This window comes from Aedes albopictus, chromosome 3, assembly GCF_035046485.1.
Source record: "Aedes albopictus strain Foshan chromosome 3, AalbF5, whole genome shotgun sequence".
Taxonomy (NCBI): Eukaryota; Metazoa; Arthropoda; class Insecta; order Diptera; family Culicidae; genus Aedes; species Aedes albopictus.
The window spans coordinates 437,492,616-437,510,945 of NC_085138.1; the positions used below are offsets into that span (position 1 = coordinate 437,492,616).

The window sequence follows — 18,330 nt, forward strand, 5'->3', positions numbered from 1 at the left end:
AACTGTGTGAGTTAATGTTTGAAGAACAACAAATCAGTTTTGATAATCATTTGATTCAAAAATGAACCCAGAAAGTACACAAATCTCATTATAATGAAACTTTGAAGAATATGCCGCATTCTAATTGTATATAGCTTCCAACATGGCTGGGAATGTAAGCGAATGTTAGCACGAATGCAAACTAACAGTGTATGAAACGGACCGCCGAGAAAGGAAAATAAACACAAAAGAACCATATTTACTTATAGGCTAGGCTACACAGAAGAAGGCGGCGGCGATGGCTCTTTATTTAGAGCAACCGCCAAGTTATACCATCTCAAATCCAAGAGCACGGAAACAACAGAACGCTGTGTAGGAATATACACATTATACATATATACCTAAGCGTAGACCAGAGAAAAAAAATAAACGTAAGCAAAAACCCGGAATAAATAAAATGAATGTACTACATGGTGAAGGATATCACACCAAAACCGAGTTGGGGTCATGTTACTGATGCCGAAAAAAAACGCCATGAATAAATCTTTGTTTTTCCTGTTTTTCTTCCTCCATCTATCCAGCTGGTATAAATCATCGCAGTGTATTAATCTCTGGCACATCCCCCGAACGCTCATCAAAGTAATAAAAGATGACCACCATAACGCAACTGTCAGCAACGTGATCTATCCCCCAAGGATAGGCCTCGAGTAGCTGCAATGCACCGTGAAGAAAGTACATACGTTTAGGCTACGGTGCACTATGGGGCGTCTCCATACAAACAGGTGGCCAAAAATATGTTCGCATCATTTTCATAATGTCTTGCTCCTATTCGTAGGGTTTATGCCTGAAAAATATGAAAAACATGTTGAACAGGTTGTTTCAACACGACAGTTTCAAACAGCAAGAAATTACAAGCGCATTGCATACTTTTAGGCGTTTAAGGATTTCTGTTCCTATTTACAAAATGGATTCCAATTCGTAAAAACACGCTTAGCTAAGAGACCCAAGACCAGATTTAGACTGCACTATGATTGATCTACCGATAAAAGTGGCCATGACGACCAAATGTTTCCTCAGAGGTATTTAAGGTGAAGATATGACGAAGCCACAGCCCAAATTTTCAAAAGCACAAATCTGGAGAACCGAAAGTCCATTTGTGCTAAAAAGTTGATCGATTGGTCACCCCTAGTGGGTAACCAATCGATCAAATTTTCAGCGCAAAACGAGATTCGGTTCTCTAGATTTGTGCTTTTGAAAATTTGAGCTGTGGCTTCGTCATATATTCACCTTAATGGCCAATAGGGTGATTTTATAAAGCAATATCTCAATCATCGCCGACAACATGATTGGAATTGCAGAATAGCAGCTAGTAGCAGCCAAGTTTGATTTAAATGCCTCCCAGGGATCCTAAACAAAGACATAGAAACAGTCCCGAAGCAAAACTCAGCGAAACTTTTTTTGTATGGAACTGTTTGTATGGGATTTTTTTTTAATTATTTGATGTGGCATCATTCAATAGTTTTACAATCAACATTTCTACGTCTGATACGTCATTCAAATGGTTTGTTTATAAGCAAGCTTTTAGAAACTACTTTGAAAGTTTGACATTTTTCATTTAAGCCGAAGATATGCAAAGTTGAACATTTCATTAATTTTACCAAAAAATGGCAATGGTCTCATTCTGCTGCCAATATCTCGATAAGTATAGGGTTTAGCAAACTAATATTCTAAGGTTTACTGGTCCAAGTGGTGTACTTCCAACTACCGAACCTTAATCTTAAATTGAATAAAGTCAATTTTCGATTTTTGACCACCTGAATCCCCTTAGTGGCGGTGGACGGGTCAGGTCTTCAGGATCTTGGATAGCAACCCGACTAAAATGGTTCTCGAGAGTCATCCGACCGGTACAAGAAGACGATCTGCGGACCCTACGCAAAGTGCGGAACTGGAGACAAACAGCCATGGACCGAGTGAAATGGAGACGGCTACTATGTACAGCAGAGGCCACCCCGGCCTTAGCCTGATCGGAAACGGAATCGTCGTACCCGTGTGTATTTGTAGCGGCTCAGTGTGATTACGGAGAAGAGGCCAGTTAGGGGAAGATGCTGCAGCTCATACGCACTGGAATCACACACTAACATTCCTTCCCTTCCTTGATAACCGTAAGGACGTGGCCGGCGCCGTTATTGACTAATAAAGTTTGGAATTCTCGAACTGTGTATATTGAGAGCGGTAGCTACTCCCAAGCTCCGTTTGTTGGTTTCTTGTGTTGACTATCATCTGTCAGAATGCACAAAAGATAAGGTGTGAAATTAGGCGGCAGAAATAACTTGTAGGATGCAATCCTGAACAGTGATATTTATAAAATGAAATAAAAATCAATCACTTTACTATTACTTTAGAGCTTTTAGTAGAACTTGTTACTTCAGACTCTAGTTTAATTTAAAAACACTTCACTAATACTTCACTTTTGCAAAAGAAAATAAAAAATGAATAACTCTTTTAAAGAAAACTAGAAAGGACGAGCAAATTCCTTTTAATTCTACTACTGTGCTTATCTTCGGACAGATAGGCCTATTTCGTCTGTGACTTAGGGTAAAAGGGTATAATGCGCCCCACCGGGGCAAAACGCCCCCCTTCATTTTCTAGCGATTCAAGCGCTTTTCGCATGCGTGATGGAACAGAAATCTTGAATATTGAAGAATAATTGCCATCAAGCTGATCCATTAGTTAATTGGTACAAAAAAGCAAGAAAAATATCAAAAAGTCTGAAATCGATGCTTTTGGCGTAATATTTTACCTCTTGTAAACTGACTTCATTGTGAACGAAGCTAGCTCTGTTCGCTTGTGTTATTTTGCAACTTTTATGCAGTTAAACACTTGTTAAAAGACCCTCCTAGGATAAGCATGTAGTGGAATTATTCCCTGGGACAGTTTTATCACGGGGCTGGACGTTTTTCTTTTGGTGGGGCGTATTGCCCCGTTTGTTTTGATAAGAGCAAATTTTGGAACGTTTTCGAAAAACGTTTCAAAGCTTCCATAGCCGCCCCTCCAAAGGCATAGTTTGCATGCAACACTTCACTGACTTTAGGAACAACGATTTGCAATGGACAATAGATGGAATAAGGCGCCAGTTTGAGATATATTGCCATTTCTGCTTAGGGGGGGCATATTATACCTGTTTACCCTACAGACTTCTTCAGTGTCAAGTGCTCGACTGAAGAAAACCTCGCATTCGTTGTGGTATTTATACTAGGAGTGTATGTGTAGGTACGTGTGTGGGTAAAAGTGTAGGTATAAAAATGTTCCACCCATACTGCTACCCACAAAAGTTGGTGCATTTCGTAGAGAAACTAATGATAAATAAATATTATTCCATTTCTGTTCAAATCAGGAAATACACAGGAAATTTAATCAGATAATAATTCAGAAATTCCAATAAATACTCAACATAGATTCCTGTCAAATTTTGTATCTACATTTTTTTTGAACTTCTGATGGAAATATCACTACCAAGTTGTACTTGTTTAAGTACTTTCGCCAGAAGATCAACTCAGAATTACGACTTTTTTTAAGTTGTCAGAAACGGTCTAACAGTAGTGTGACTTTTCCACCAACTTAACTTAAACTTAACTCAAAATTCCACCAGAAAATGTTCATGGAAATCATCCAGCAACTCCTCCAGAGATTGCATCATGGATTACGCTAGAGCTCTCTTTTGAGTGTCGATAGAACGACCCCAGCAACCGCGTTACATATTTGCCTTGAATTTCTTACACTTCTGAATGTATTTTCGTTGATTTTTTTAGCAAACATTCAAATTAACAAAGGCGCTCAATTTTTTTTTTCATTTCTGTGGGATTCATTGGAAAATTCTCATCAAAATGCCTGGACGAACGAACAAGTGGCAATATTTCGTTATTTTCCCGTAGATAAAGCATAAATTGTATTATTTTCAATTCAATTCATGTAAAAAGTCTGCTTAGGGCGATACAATTGTGGTATAAACATGAACCCAGTGCCTAACTCCTCCATGATCGGATCAATTACCCTAATTATCTTTTCAAAGTCTTCCAGAATGTAAGACCGTAAGGACTGTTCATTAAAGAAAGTGGACACCTGTTTTTCAATAGAAAATATGTATTTTCGAACAAATTCATAAGTTTATTTTTTTTATAAATGACAATCAACATACATGTGGCCGAATTCACGTGAGTTTGAACATTTACATCGCTTTTCGGAAGAACGCTCGGACTTTCCTCTTGATACCTCCCATAAGATTCTGCACAACTTTCTCCGTAACTTTTCGTCGTACCGCAGACCAGAGCTTGCTTCTCTTCCATCTTTCTTAAGATGCCGCTTGACTATTGTCCGGTATCTTACAACATGACGCTGAGAAAGAGAAAGAGAAGTTTTGTGGATTTTGCCATTTTTCGACAAAATCGACTTTTTCCGTCTTGAGCATCTCTAGTGTAGAAAAAGCGTAATAAGCGGATGCCAGATCCGCCTAAAACAAAAAAGGATCCGTAAGTTTTCGGTAGATGGGTAGAAGTCGTTTTTTGATGCATTTCTTTCTGTTATTTTCACCGTTGATTGTTCCCGTTGTGAAATACGAAGTACTCTTTAAGCCACATGAGCAATTGGCTTGCCACACCAAAAATTTTTTCCCAAATTTTTCAGTTGTGATGTACCCTACATCATCCGGCACATCTGTCCCCTGCTTAGCGCTAAAAAATTGCGGTCCCGGAAGTGTATTAGTAAGCCAATTCTCGAAATGACAACTTTTTGGAACACCATTTGTGCAGAATTAATCTGCTAGTCGCAAAGCTAATACGACCTATCGCTCGAAATTTGATGCTTTTTCCGTTTTCTTTGAGTGTGTTGCCGAAGTTAACAATGTTTTTACACACTGAGCAAAAATTCACATTTTTTTTGTTTAGTTTTATCTCTAAACTATTGGTAAACAGATGTCCACTTTCTTTAATGAACAGTCCTTATTAGTTTTGCATTACTTTCGATCATTTTTTTATCTTGATTAACGAGATTTTTAGTCCGGAGCCCATCTCGGGACCCACTGCTTTACTTCTCTTCAGAACGAAGAACTCATATTTTGTGAGTATGTTGGAAGTGAGGTTCGATCCTAGGTCCTCGGCATGACAGTCACGTGTTCTAACCATCACCGCTCCACATTTTAATCAAATTATTTAATACATGTTTTACTAAACAAAACATTAGGGGGATTCACTTAACAAGCGTAAACTGATTAAACTGATTAAACGTCGCGATCACCAAGGCAATCTTTGATTATTTCATTCGCAAAATCATGAAACATTTCAAATAAGCAGAAAATCATGTGTTACAACCCCACTGTGTTGTGTCGTTTCCAGATTCTGCCAACTGTGCCCCCATTTACTGCGCACATGAACAAGCAGTGACATTTCATGAACAATAAGGTAGATATAGAAAAAGATACTGACTGCAAGTGAAAGTCATGCTCGATGTTGTGCAGTTAATTTGTATAATAATCAAAGTGCGAAACTTATTAGATTTGAAGTACATTTTCTTAGTTATTAGTGATAATATCAAATATCTGATAAAACTAAATTCTGGATTTGCACTTAACCTAAATTCACTAAATTACTACTTATCAAACTAAAGAAGATTTGGTAACTCTGTTCCGGTCGTAACGGTGGCTCTGAGCGGTAGAAAGTAAGGCGAAGTTCGACTAAACGATATTAAAAGTTGTTACTTTAGCGGCGAAGATCAGATGTTTCCGAGATTTCAAATACCTCGTAATAAAGAGACATTTGAAATCTCGGAAACATCTGATCTTCGCCGCTAAAGTAACAACTTTTAATTGGTCCTTCGAGCCGGATCTGAACCAGCGACCTATGGATCTACAGTCCACCGTTACGGGTTTCGGTGGCGAAGAAAGAGTAGTTTCCGAGATATATAATATCCGTCAGTTCGTAGATATTTTAATATCCTGCATGTATGATTGAGGTAATTCGTAATTGTGTTTGAAAGTACATGTTTTCGTTACTTACGTTTAGTAAATCTTCGTCCTTTTGTCCGTCCTAAGTCGAATGTCCCTGACTAGCAATGTGAGGTCTGTCTATTTGTATATTTAGTAAGCATTTATGTCTTTTTAACATATTATTATTTCATTTACCTTCGGGCTAACGTGTATGTTTAGGTTAGCTTTAGTTTAAGTATTTGTCCATAGTGTTTGTCGTATGAACCTAGAGAAATCCATGTAGTATTTAACATTTATAGTTTTAAGTTCAATTTCACAATCTTACTTTGGCCGTACTACTAGTTTTAAGCAATTATTTATAGTAGTAATATAAGGAAACAAACTACGTTAAGAATTCACTGCATTCGTCTTCAATGACTTTGCTGTTTTTGTAAATAAAGAGGATTTCTATTCCCTATTGTTCTCATCACTCGCTTTCTATTCTGCTCCTGTCATCACTCATCCATCGGCGCACGACCATATCGGAGCATGGGGTACGGTCAGTTGAGTAACTAGGAGCGACACAACCTGAGGGGTTGTAACACTCCCCCCCGGTATGCCAACTCCAGGATTTGGCCTACCTATTTTCGCTCCAGATATCAAGGACCGCCAGCTTGACCGCTGGTCGCTCGTACACTCCCTTGCTAGTTTGAACAGTTGCTCTACGTACCTGACCTCCTTTCTCTACTGTACCGATTACCCGGCCTTTAGGCCAGCAGTTCCGTGGTAACTCCGGATCCACAATAATGACGACATCCCCCACGGCTATGGGCTTTACCTTCTTGAACCACTTGGTTCGTTTAGTAATTTCGGGTAAATAATTCCTAAGCCATCGTTTCCAGAAAAGATTCGCCATCATCTGGGACACCTGCCATCCCCGTCGCACAACTTGAACGCTGTCATCAAATGGTGCCAGGGGTTTCGAGCCATCCGATGACCCCAATAAAAAATGGTTGGGAGTAAGAGCCGGTTCCGACTCATCGTCCACGGGAACATCAGTAAGTGGGCGACTGTTGAGAACAGATTCGATCTGTGTCAACGCGCTGCGTAGTTCCTCGTCCGTTGGTCGCCTACATTTCAGCACTTCTGTCAGGTTCCGCTTTACCGATTGGATCAACCGCTCCCAGCTACCGCCCATGTGGGGGCTGGACGGAGGGTTGAACTGCCAGGACGTAGTTGGTGTTGTGTACTCCTTCGACATTTCGTGCTTGTCTAGCGCCTTCAGAGCGTCGCGTAGCTCTTTGGACGCGCCGACGAAATTCGTCCCTCTATCGGAGTAAAAGCACACTGGTGTGCCTCGACGAGCGATGAAATTGTTCAACGCCATCATACACGAGCTGGTGCTAAGGGAGTTAGCAACCTCAATATGAAGAGCCCGGACAGTTAGACACGTCATCAAGACCCCCCAACGCTTTTCGACCCTTCGCCCTATTACGATTTCAATAGGCCCAAAGAAATCTACGCCTACATGGGAAAATGGCTTGGTGAAGGCAGCCATTCTCGCCGATGGAAGTTCGGCCATCTCTGGTGCAGCAGGCTTTGCATCTCGGTTCCGACACCATTGACAACCATATCGCATCTTGCGAAGTGTTTGACGAAGTCGTGGAATACAGTACCGTCTACGCACCTCGTTGGCTACAGTCGCGTAATTGCGATGATGGTACCTCTCATGGAAATCCACTAGGAGAACTTTGGTGACCGGATGGTTGTCCGGAAGTATTATCGGGAACCTTTCGTCCGGAAACAGGAAAGAGCACTTCTCAGCTCGGCAGTTCATTCGCAAAACTCCGTCTTCGTCCACGAATGGACTCATCTTGTAGATATGACTGCGACTGTATTGTTGCCATTGCCTCCGCCCGTTCTCTTTATCTTTCGATCCCTCTTTCAGCACCAACATCTCTTCGTAGTAGACATCTTGTTGTGCCTGTCGAAAATGGTACAGCTGAGCCCGTCGCAGTTCTTCACTGGACAATGGTCCTTGACGTGAAACTAATCCCTGTCGTTTTGCTCGTAGATTGTACACGAATCGCTGCACATATCCCGTAACCTTTATCAGGCGCTTCCAGCTTGAATAGTCACTAGCCACAACCACTGGATCCTCAACTTTCCTGTGCACCAGTACGCTGGCGCGAAGTTCTTCGTTCGTTGTTTCTTGGTTGTAGGGGATAACAGGCCAATCTCGCTCCGCTTTATGCAAAAATGCCGGTCCTCGAAACCAGCGATCGTTGGACTTCATCTGCACCTGCCCTGTCCATTTCGTGCCATCATCTGCGACGTTCCAATCCGATTTGACCCACTTCCATTCGTTGACTTCTGTAGTGTCTAGAATTTCACTTGCTCTTGCCGCAACATACTGGCTGTAACGACGGTGATCGGAACGTAACCAGCACAGTACGTTACGTGAGTCGCACCAGAAGAAGCGCTGCGACACTGAAAGAGACAATGACTTCATAGTGCTGTTGGATAATCTCGCTCCGATGACAGCAGCCTGGAGTTCCGAACGCGGCGTTGACAGGTACTTCAAAGGCGCAACCCGTGTTTTCGCCCCGACTAGAGCACATTCGATGATTCCATTTTCTTCGAACCGTAGATATACGACTGCAGCCATCCCTTTGTCTCCAGCGTCCACGAATGTGTGCATTTGAATCTGGGCTCTAGTTGTTGTGATCTGACGGTAACATCGGGGTATTTCGAGTTCCTCCAGCTTCGGTAGCAATTTTGTCCACGTCTGCCAATCGTCGAATTGCTTGCCTTCGATCTGGTCATCCCATGTCAGTCCCTTACGCCATACTTCTTGGAGTACGACCTTGACCATCATTAGGAATTGCGAAATGAGTCCCAATGGATCGAAGATACTCATCAGGATCCGAAGAAGTTCTCGCTTGGTAGGCGCTCTGCTTCCGTCAAACAGCGCTGCGTCAAACCTGGTCCAGCTGATCTTAAAGGTGAAGCAGTCGGTTGAGGTGTTCCACCACATTCCCAAGACTTTCTCCGTCGCAATGTCGGCTGCTAGGTTTAGGGACTTCTCACTCGTCGGTAATTCGTCCAACGCATTCAAAACTTTGGCGGAGTTAGAAACCCAGTTCCTAATATCAAAGCCGCCTTGAGCATGAACGTGTTTCACCGACTTCGCCAGGTCGATGGCTTCATCTTCCGTTTCCGTGCTGGCAAGCATATCGTCCACATAGTGCTTTTTCTCAATGGCTTCTACTGCAACGGGGAACTCATCACGGAACCTTTGCGCGTTCTGGTTTTTAACAAATTGCGCTGTGGTTGGCGAAGACCGTGCCCCGAAGATCATTACAGGAACAATGAAAGTGCTAGGTTCTTCCTGGTTTACGTTGTCGTTCCATAGAAACAACTGGTAAAACTGGTCCTCTGGACGTATTCCGATCTGGAGAAACATTTCGCGGATGTCTCCACAAATACCGATGCGGTGTTCTCGAAATTGGTTCAGGACGGCTACCAACGAACTTAACAAGTCCGGACCAGTAAGCAGCATAGAGTTGAGACTTACGCCATGTGCGGTTGCCGCAGCATCCCATACAATACGGATCTTTCCTGGCTTGTTGGGATTTATAACCGGAAACGTGGGAAGGTACCAAGAGTGACCTTTGTTTTGCTCTATCTCCTTCTGGGTTACCTTCCTAATGTACCCTTTCGTTTCGTATTCTGCTAGTTTCCCATCGTAGGCAAGCTTCAGATCGGCATTTTTGGCTAGACGCCTTTCTAGGCACTTGAGTCGCTGTAAGGCCATTGGCCGGCTGTCCGGAAGGCGAATATTATCTGAACGCCAGAGCAGTCCGGTTTGGTATCTATTGCCGGTGACCTGCGTGAGCGAACTGAGCAACATCAAGGCCCTCTCGTCGTCTCTAGATACTGAGGCCGCAACTGGCATCATGATTCCCAGGCTATCCAGGCTGAAGTACTGCTTCACTGCCAGGTGCAGTTGTTCATCGTTCTGTAGGTTGCACGCACAAATGTGATAGATATGGCTCCCGCCGTTGCTCGATTCTTGCTTCGACCAACCTCCGAAGATCGTCCACCCCAGATGGGTCTTCACGGCGATGGGCTCGCCTTCCTTTCCCTCTCGGCACCGTCTTACCAACGAAACATTGGCATGCTTGACTCCTATTAGAATCCTTGGTTGGACACGATTATACGACTCCACTGGGATACTGCGCAGATGCTTATACTTCTCCTGAAGTACCTCGACGTTCAAGCTTTGATATGGTAGCTCAAGCGCTTCAACCGTCCGCACTCCGCTTAGCTCAAACCTTCTTCCCGCCACTCCGGAAATTCCTATGTCCACACATCTTGACTTCTCCTCGAAGCGGTGAGTTCCTCCAGTCCACTTCAAACACAACGGCTTCGCACCACCGATCAAATCCAAATCCTTGGCGATCTGCTCATCCAACAACGTCAGCTCGGATCCATCATCAAGAAAGGCGTAGCACTCCACTTGCTTCGTCGGCCCAAACAACGTTACAGGGATGTACCGGAACAGTTCTAGGCCTGTTTCGACGCGGTGTGTGTTGATACTGCGTTCTTCATTCGCCTTGGCCGGGTTAGGGCTACCCGGGCTGCCTGTGACTTCACCTGGTACAACGAGGCTCTTGTGCAAAAGCGAATTATGCTTGAATGTACACCCGTTGACTCCACACGGCTTGCTGTTGCAGTTACCTCCATGCTGTCGTAGGCAACGACGGCATATTCTGAGCTCGCGAACGGCTGCCCATTTTGCTTCATAGGAGAGATCGAGGAAACGCTTACACTTCGCTGCAGTTCGACAGCTGCCCTTGCAAGTAGGGCATATGGTCGGTCCTTCCATCGAGGTTTTGCCGCTAGAAACGACGTTCGGCCGATTGCCAGTAACCTTCTGGCCACCCGCTACTGGTGGAGAAGATTCAACGTGAGTGTTGACGAAAACCTTTCCTTGGCGCTTATTGCGTGGCTCCTGCTCGTAGCTGTGGGACTTTCGAGGGTTTGCTACGATGCTTGCATCTTCCGCAATCGAGAAAATCCAATCGGAGAAGGTTGATAGAGTCACCTTCGCTAGTGTTTTGCTGTGCCTCGCCCAATCCAGTTTGATAGCGGAGGGAAGCTTGCAAACGAGTTCTTGCATCAGAGTCGCATCACGCATATACTCCTTCCGCCCACAAGCATCGATAGTCGAACACAAGTTCTGTACGGCAAGTGCATAGTCTACTAGCTTTTCGATCGAATCAGTTCTAATCGGTGGCGTAGCTAGCACCTTCTCGCGCAACGTACTGATGATCATGTGCGGTTGACCAAACCTAAGTTTCAGGACGCTAATCGCTTTCGATACCATCGACGGATGCATCAGAAAGCTCCGCACAGAGGCAAACGCTTCGTCTTTTAAACAGTTTCGAAGGCGGATCATATTCTCCTCGTCCTTGTAGCCACACATTCTCGTCGTACTTTCGAATGTCGATATGAACATCGGCCATTCTTCTGGGCTGCCGCCAAACTTCGGGAGATCACATGGCACAACCTGACGTGCCGCAATCTGGTCGCGGGAAAGCGTGGCACTAGACCGGGAATGCTTCTCCCGATTTGCCGTTCTGGAAGCCCTCACTTGTACCGGAGTTGAACGTTCCCTAGGAGAAAATCTTTCCTCATGGTGTTCATCACCTCGCTCGTGGTATGACTCGTCTGCTGAGCTAGAATCGTCTTCGCTATCGTCGCTTTCCGGTTCCATTTCGCCCGACGAGTTCTCACCTTCTTCGTCGGCCGCATACTCCGAACTTGATTCGGTATCTCCGGCGTCGTCATCCTCGTCGTCGTCCATGTTGTCCTCCGTGTCATCGTCGCTATCGTGCTCATCGTCATCCGCCGCTACTGATTCATTTTCGGCTTGACGCTGCTTCTGGAGCCAACCTTTCACCTTCGTTAAAGGATCTGTTGTTCGGGCCCCTGGCACTGGACAGCTTTGTACCTCAGCAATTTCCTCCATCAGCTCGAACTTTTTCTTCATGAACTCCCGTCGTCGCTTCATCTCCTCAAGCATCAACGTTTCTTCGGCCAACACTTTCTGCATCTGTAGCTTCAGCGATAGTGCCGATTTGCACGATGAATTGGACACTATAGACTTCGCTTTCGTCGAGACGTTCGCCAACTTGTCGATTTCAGCGGCCAACATAGCATCCACGTTCGCTGATATTTCGGGGGCAGAAGCTTTTGGTTTCTGTCGGCGATCCTTAGAGGTTGAATCCTTCACCGATTTATTTGGTTTACCAGAATCCATCCTCTTAGAACTTTTCCTAATCGGCTTCGTCGGCTGCTCTGCATTGGTGGTCTTCTTCTTGGACGCCTTCTGCTTATCCTGGTGAACTTTCGCGGTTTCGCATTTCAAGCAACTCCAGTCGCAATCCGCAACGTCCTGGGAAACTCCTGCACAGCTGACATGGTACCGACAGCCACAAGTTTTACACCGAACTAGCTCACCATCTTCTACACCCGCGCACATAACACAGTGTTTTTTGGAAGCTCGAATCCGGGAAGATATTGGTGATTTATTGTCACCCGCGCGCGATCGGGAACCGACAGACGTGTTTTCCTTAGCTTTAGGGTCGCGTAGAGGGTCGATGGGGGGGTCTTTATTTGATTTTTGCTTTCGAGAGGGACGTGTCTTTTCGGGCTTCTTCTTACCTTCAGTACCTCTGCTGGTCGTAGGGGTATTTTGCTCGACCGGATTGGACATCTTCCACCTCCTCCGGTAAACGATATTAAAAGTTGTTGGGTTTCGGTGGCGAAGAAAGAGTAGTTTCCGAGATATATAATATCCGTCAGTTCGTAGATATTTTAATATCCTGCATGTATGATTGAGGTAATTCGTAATTGTGTTTGAAAGTACATGTTTTCGTTACTTACGTTTAGTAAATCTTCGTCCTTTTGTCCGTCCTAAGTCGAATGTCCCTGACTAGCAATGTGAGGTCTGTCTATTTGTATATTTAGTAAGCATTTATGTCTTTTTAACATATTATTATTTCATTTATTCATTTACCTTCGGGCTAACGTGTATGTTTAGGTTAGCTTTAGTTTAAGTATTTGTCCATAGTGTTTGTGTTTAAAAGATCGCAGACTAGTTTTACGAAGTACGTTTATTCAGTCTAACGGTACAAGCTCAACTGAGGAAAATGTTGAAGGAGTGACGCGGTCCTGCACTAGCTATAAATGTATAGGTTAGTTCATCCTACGGCAGTGCACATTAGTGTTAGTAACGCGAATAGAATGTGGTGACCATAGATATAAAGACAGATGAATATCTTTACACGCTTTCCTTTCAAATCAATAGAGCCATTCTCCATAACGTTGTGGAGTTTTGACCGGACGACCACTACGGCTGGTGCGACATTCAACTTGAGAGTCTTGAACAGAAACATCCTGCAAAGGGGAGGGAGGCTGGGACAACTCAGGGGCAATGATTGTTTCGTGATTAGGAATAGATGCCATAGTTGGAGACAACGCTCTAGAAAAGGTTTCACTAGTTCCGTTAGAATTCGTTGCCGTCAACTGAGGCCGAACAATGGAAGAGGATGGTCGATCGACAGCATCGTGCCGAGGCGCAGGGGGTAGATTGAAAGGATCATTCTGATTTTGTTCATGATTATGAGAATACTCGATGTGATGATCTTCAACTGGCACATCTCGAAGTTCGGAACCACCATTCGTAGTTCGCTTGATGAACCTTCGGTTACGTCTGAAGTGGTTTCCAAATCCATCTCTGATTATATAGGAACGACCGTTAACATCACGAGTAACTGTACCATGCTGCCATTCTTTTGAACATTTCTTGAAAATAACCCTGTCACCAACACTAAGCGGCATCAACGGCTTTGCTGTTTTATCATAGTTTTCCTTCTGTACAGCCCGCTTACGATCAAACTTATCGCGAATAACATCCTCTGATATGCTTTTCCGAACCAAAAGAGACTCATCTACAGGTAAACGCGTTTTTACCTGCCTTCCGAAGAACATTTGACTTGGCGTTAAATGCATTCCGGCAATGGGGGTTGTATTATACTCAAGGAGACGATACTGGAATTGATCAACTTCACCGAGTTCATAACATCGTTTCAAAATGTTCTTCGCTATTGCAACAGCCTTCTCCGCCAAGCCATTGCTCTGGGGATAGCGCGGACTAGAGAATGTAAACCTGATATTGTTCTTATTTGCATATTGTTCACATTCCATCGAGTTGAATGGGTTGTTGTCACAACGAACTTGAGTAGGATACCCGTACGAATTGAAAAACTTATCGAACAATAAGCAGACGTTGCGCATTGATTTATCTGGGAGTGAATCGGAACAAATGAATCCTGAGTAGGCGTCAATGATTACCAACCAATTCCGACCACCATACTCGTAAATATCCGTTGACACACTCTGAAATGGGTACTCCGGAGAATCGTCCTGTTTAAGTGGCTCCTTTTGATTATTCCGCTGAAATAGTTCGCAAGTCACACACATTTTGACCATCTCCGTGATGTCGTTGGTCATTCCGGGCCAGAAGAACTGCATTCTTGCTGTAGCCAACGTTTTTTCTATTCCAAGATGCGGTCCGTGAAGCCACTTACAAATCAAACTTTGCAATTTTGTCGGAATAACAAGCCGATGGTCCTTGAACAACAAACCATTTTCGTAATGAAGTTCATGGCGATACCTATATAACATCTGACTGAGATCATCTAGCTTGTGGTATGACGGCCAACCCTGTTCAACGTATTGAACGATACGCAAATATCGTTCATCATTTTTGAGTACATTAAGGTAAAGATTCAGATTATCTTCGGACATACATGCTCGTTTGACTAGAGAATGAACTACACCTTCCATTTGAACATCATTTCCTCCAGTTTCGGGCAAAGGAGCTCGCGATAGACAGTCTGCAACCAACATATATTTTCCTGCTGTGTATACAATAGACATCCCTGGGTATCTAAGAAGCTTCAAGAACATCCGCTGCAGGCGTGAGGAGACTTCATCTATGTCCTTGTTGATGAGTACCTCAAGAGGTTTGTGATCGGACTGAACTTCAAAATCACGGCCGTACAAAAAATAGTGAAAACGCGAACAAGCAAAAACCACAGCAAGGAGCTCTTTTTCGATTTGTGCCCATTTTTGCTCACTACGGGACAAGGTGCGTGAGGCAAAAGCTACTGGCCCATGATCTTGAAGTAGAACACAGCCTAATCCATCCTTGGAACTGTCAGTTTGTATCGTACATGGCTTTGTTGGGTCAAAAATAGCTAGAACTGGTGCTTTGGTTATTGACGAGAGAATATCATCCAACTCTTTGTCATGCTCAGAAGTCCACAACCATTCCGCACCATGATGAGTAAGCTTACGAAGATTCGCAGTACGCCGTGACAGATTTGGAATGTACTTCGCTAGATATTTCAACAAACCTAGAAGTCGAGTGACATCAGCAACACATTGCGGTTTAGGCATTTCAGTGATTGCTCGAACGTCTTTGTCCAACGGTTGTACTTTCCCTTCACCAATTATGCTACCCATAAACTGAATTTCAGATGACCGAAACTGAAGCTTGTTGGGATTGAACTTTACATTATACTGACGAGCGCGATCAAGAACTATTGCAAGAATCCTGTCATGGTCCGCCTCATCCACACCTGCGATTGCCAGGTCATCAAAGTAAATTTCAACCCCATCTATGTCACCGAATATTTGCACCATTCTGCGCTGGAACATTTCAGGAGCATTATTCAGCCCGAACGGAACTCGGTTCCAGCGGAAACGACCAAAGGGTGTCATAAAAGTAGTCAAATCAGAGCTTTTCTTGTCGAGTTCCATCTGCCAAAACCCGTTGCTCAGATCAAGAACAGAAAATACACGCTTGCCTGATAAACGACTAAACAGATCTTCCTGGGTCGGAATCAAAAAGTGTTCACGCTTGATGCATCTATTCAATGGCTTAGGGTCAAGGCAGATGCGTAACTTCCCGTTAGGTTTTTCAACTATTTGCATATTACTTACCCAGTCGGTAGGGTAATCAACCGGTGAGATTATCCCTTGCGCCTCCATTTCTTGCAGTTCAGATCTTAAAGGATCATGGAGCGCCTGCGGTATCCGCTTTTTGTAGTGAACAGTTGGAACTGAGCCCTCTTTGAGTACGATACTGCACTTCCCTGGAATCTTGCCCAATCCTTCGAAGACATCGTGAAATTGTTTAATAAACTCGTCTTTGCAGTTTGGAAAGTCGTATATGGTATGCAGACGCGTAACCAACCCAAAGGCAACACAAGAAGACAGCCCTAGCAGTGGCTCAAAACTATCACCAACAACCAGAAAATCAGCAACCCTTTCACATTTATCAGACGCATCAACACAAGAAAGTTTCACCTTCCCGTAAATTCGAATTTTGTTTCCACTGTAGTCAAGTACAGGAGTATTCTCAAAATCGTGAACTTTAATATTAAGCTTTCGAACGACGTTGATTGGGATACAATTCACATCCGATCCGGTATCTAATTTGAATTCGACCCGACTTCCGCAAACGAGATAACCTTTCGTCCACCTGTCTACTCGACTGTTATGAGATGATGGTCCACGTACGTTAGCACTTACTCTATAGGGAACAATTTGAGAATCAACACAAAAGTCATTATATCGTGCACTGCCGACCTGACCTGAACATAGAACATTACCTGCGTCACTCCAGTTTACAGAATACGCCGCTTTTCCGGATGTCGATCTCGGTTCCGTCCTCGATGCCTTGGCGTACTGCTCATCCTTTGTTGCCCGCTTCCGACAGCACTTCCTGAAGTGACCCACGTCACCACACGCAAAGCATTCTACTCGAATCGCCGGGCAGCTGCGGTGATGATTGCGCACGTAGGGGTGTCCACAATTGAAGCACTTTTTACGACTGATAGCAGCAACTTCCTGAATTCCGTCCTTCGATTTGGTATCGTCTGTCATCTCGATGGCCTTGATTTCCATGCCCCCATCCTTTCTATCGAGCAGCAGTCGATTTTCCGTCGCAGCTTCAAAAATTTTGCACGTCTCCACCACTTTGGAAAGTGGCTCATCTTTTCCGTCGAGAAGTTTGAGTTGCAGTTTTTTGTCGTGCACTCCGATAATAATTTTATCCCGCAGCATGCGGTCTGCGTATGAAGCTTGGCAAGAAGAACACTTGAATTCGCAGAATTGACTTTGGGTGCGCAGCTCCGTTTCAAATTCACCGAAAGGTTGTTTTTCCTTTTGCGTTATCAAATTAAATTTGAACGCCTCCATCGTTACGTTTCTGCGCGGCAAGCAGTATTCGTCGAATGCCTGAATGACTGCTGCAAGTGTGCGTGAAACGTTCTCCTGTGCATCAGCCGTCGCATCGGCAAACCTTTCTTCATCGTTATCCTCTTGCTCGTCGTCTTGTCCGAACATGTTCTCGATGTTTCCACTGTTGGGGTAGAGCGTATTGAAAATTTCCACACCTCTCGGTCCAATCAGCCAAAGGAACGTTGCGATTTTATTGGCCTCACTCTCCTTGATTTTATTAGTGGCTCGTAGGAAAATTCCAAACGCTTGCTTCCACGTTGGCCACTCTTTCGCCAGGTTGGACCCGTCGAGCGGCTGGGGCAGCCGCAGATCATATCCAGAAGCCATAATCAATCCTCAGACACCACTTTCTCACTTATTTCACTGCCTGTCCTACAAACTACGCACCGAATAAGTTATTCGGGTCCGTTACAGTTCAAAATACGCGCTTTGGTTCACTTTCTGACACCATGTTTAAAAGATCGCAGACTAGTTTTACGAAGTACGTTTATTCAGTCTAACGGTACAAGCTCAACTGAGGAAAATGTTGAAGGAGTGACGCGGTCCTGCACTAGCTATAAATGTATAGGTTAGTTCATCCTACGGCAGTGCACATTAGTGTTAGTAACGCGAATAGAATGTGGTGACCATAGATATAAAGACAGATGAATATCTTTACAGTTTGTCGTATGAACCTAGAGAAATCCATGTAGTATTTAACATTTATAGTTTTAAGTTCAATTTCACAATCTTACTTTGGCCGTACTACTAGTTTTAAGCAATTATTTATAGTAGTAATATAAGGAAACAAACTACGTTAAGAATTCACTGCATTCGTCTTCAATGACTTTGCTGTTTTTGTAAATAAAGAGGATTTCTATTCCCTATTGTTCTCATCACTCGCTTTCTATTCTGCTCCTGTCATCACTCATCCATCGGCGCACGACCATATCGGAGCATGGGGTACGGTCAGTTGAGTAACTAGGAGCGACACAACCTGAGGGGTTGTAACATCATGGCTTACGCAGTAATAT

The 18,330-nt window shown here is 44.0% G+C and overlaps 1 protein-coding gene across 1 annotated transcript; it reads right to left on the reverse strand.

The window, feature by feature from the left end:
- Positions 1–6,572: 6,572 nt before the first annotated feature.
- On the reverse strand, positions 6,573–12,485 carry LOC134291062 (uncharacterized). Its single transcript, XM_062858344.1, has one exon. The coding sequence runs from the start codon at positions 12,483–12,485 to the stop codon at positions 6,573–6,575; it is 5,913 nt and encodes a 1,970-aa protein (XP_062714328.1).
- Positions 12,486–18,330: the final 5,845 nt, after the last annotated feature.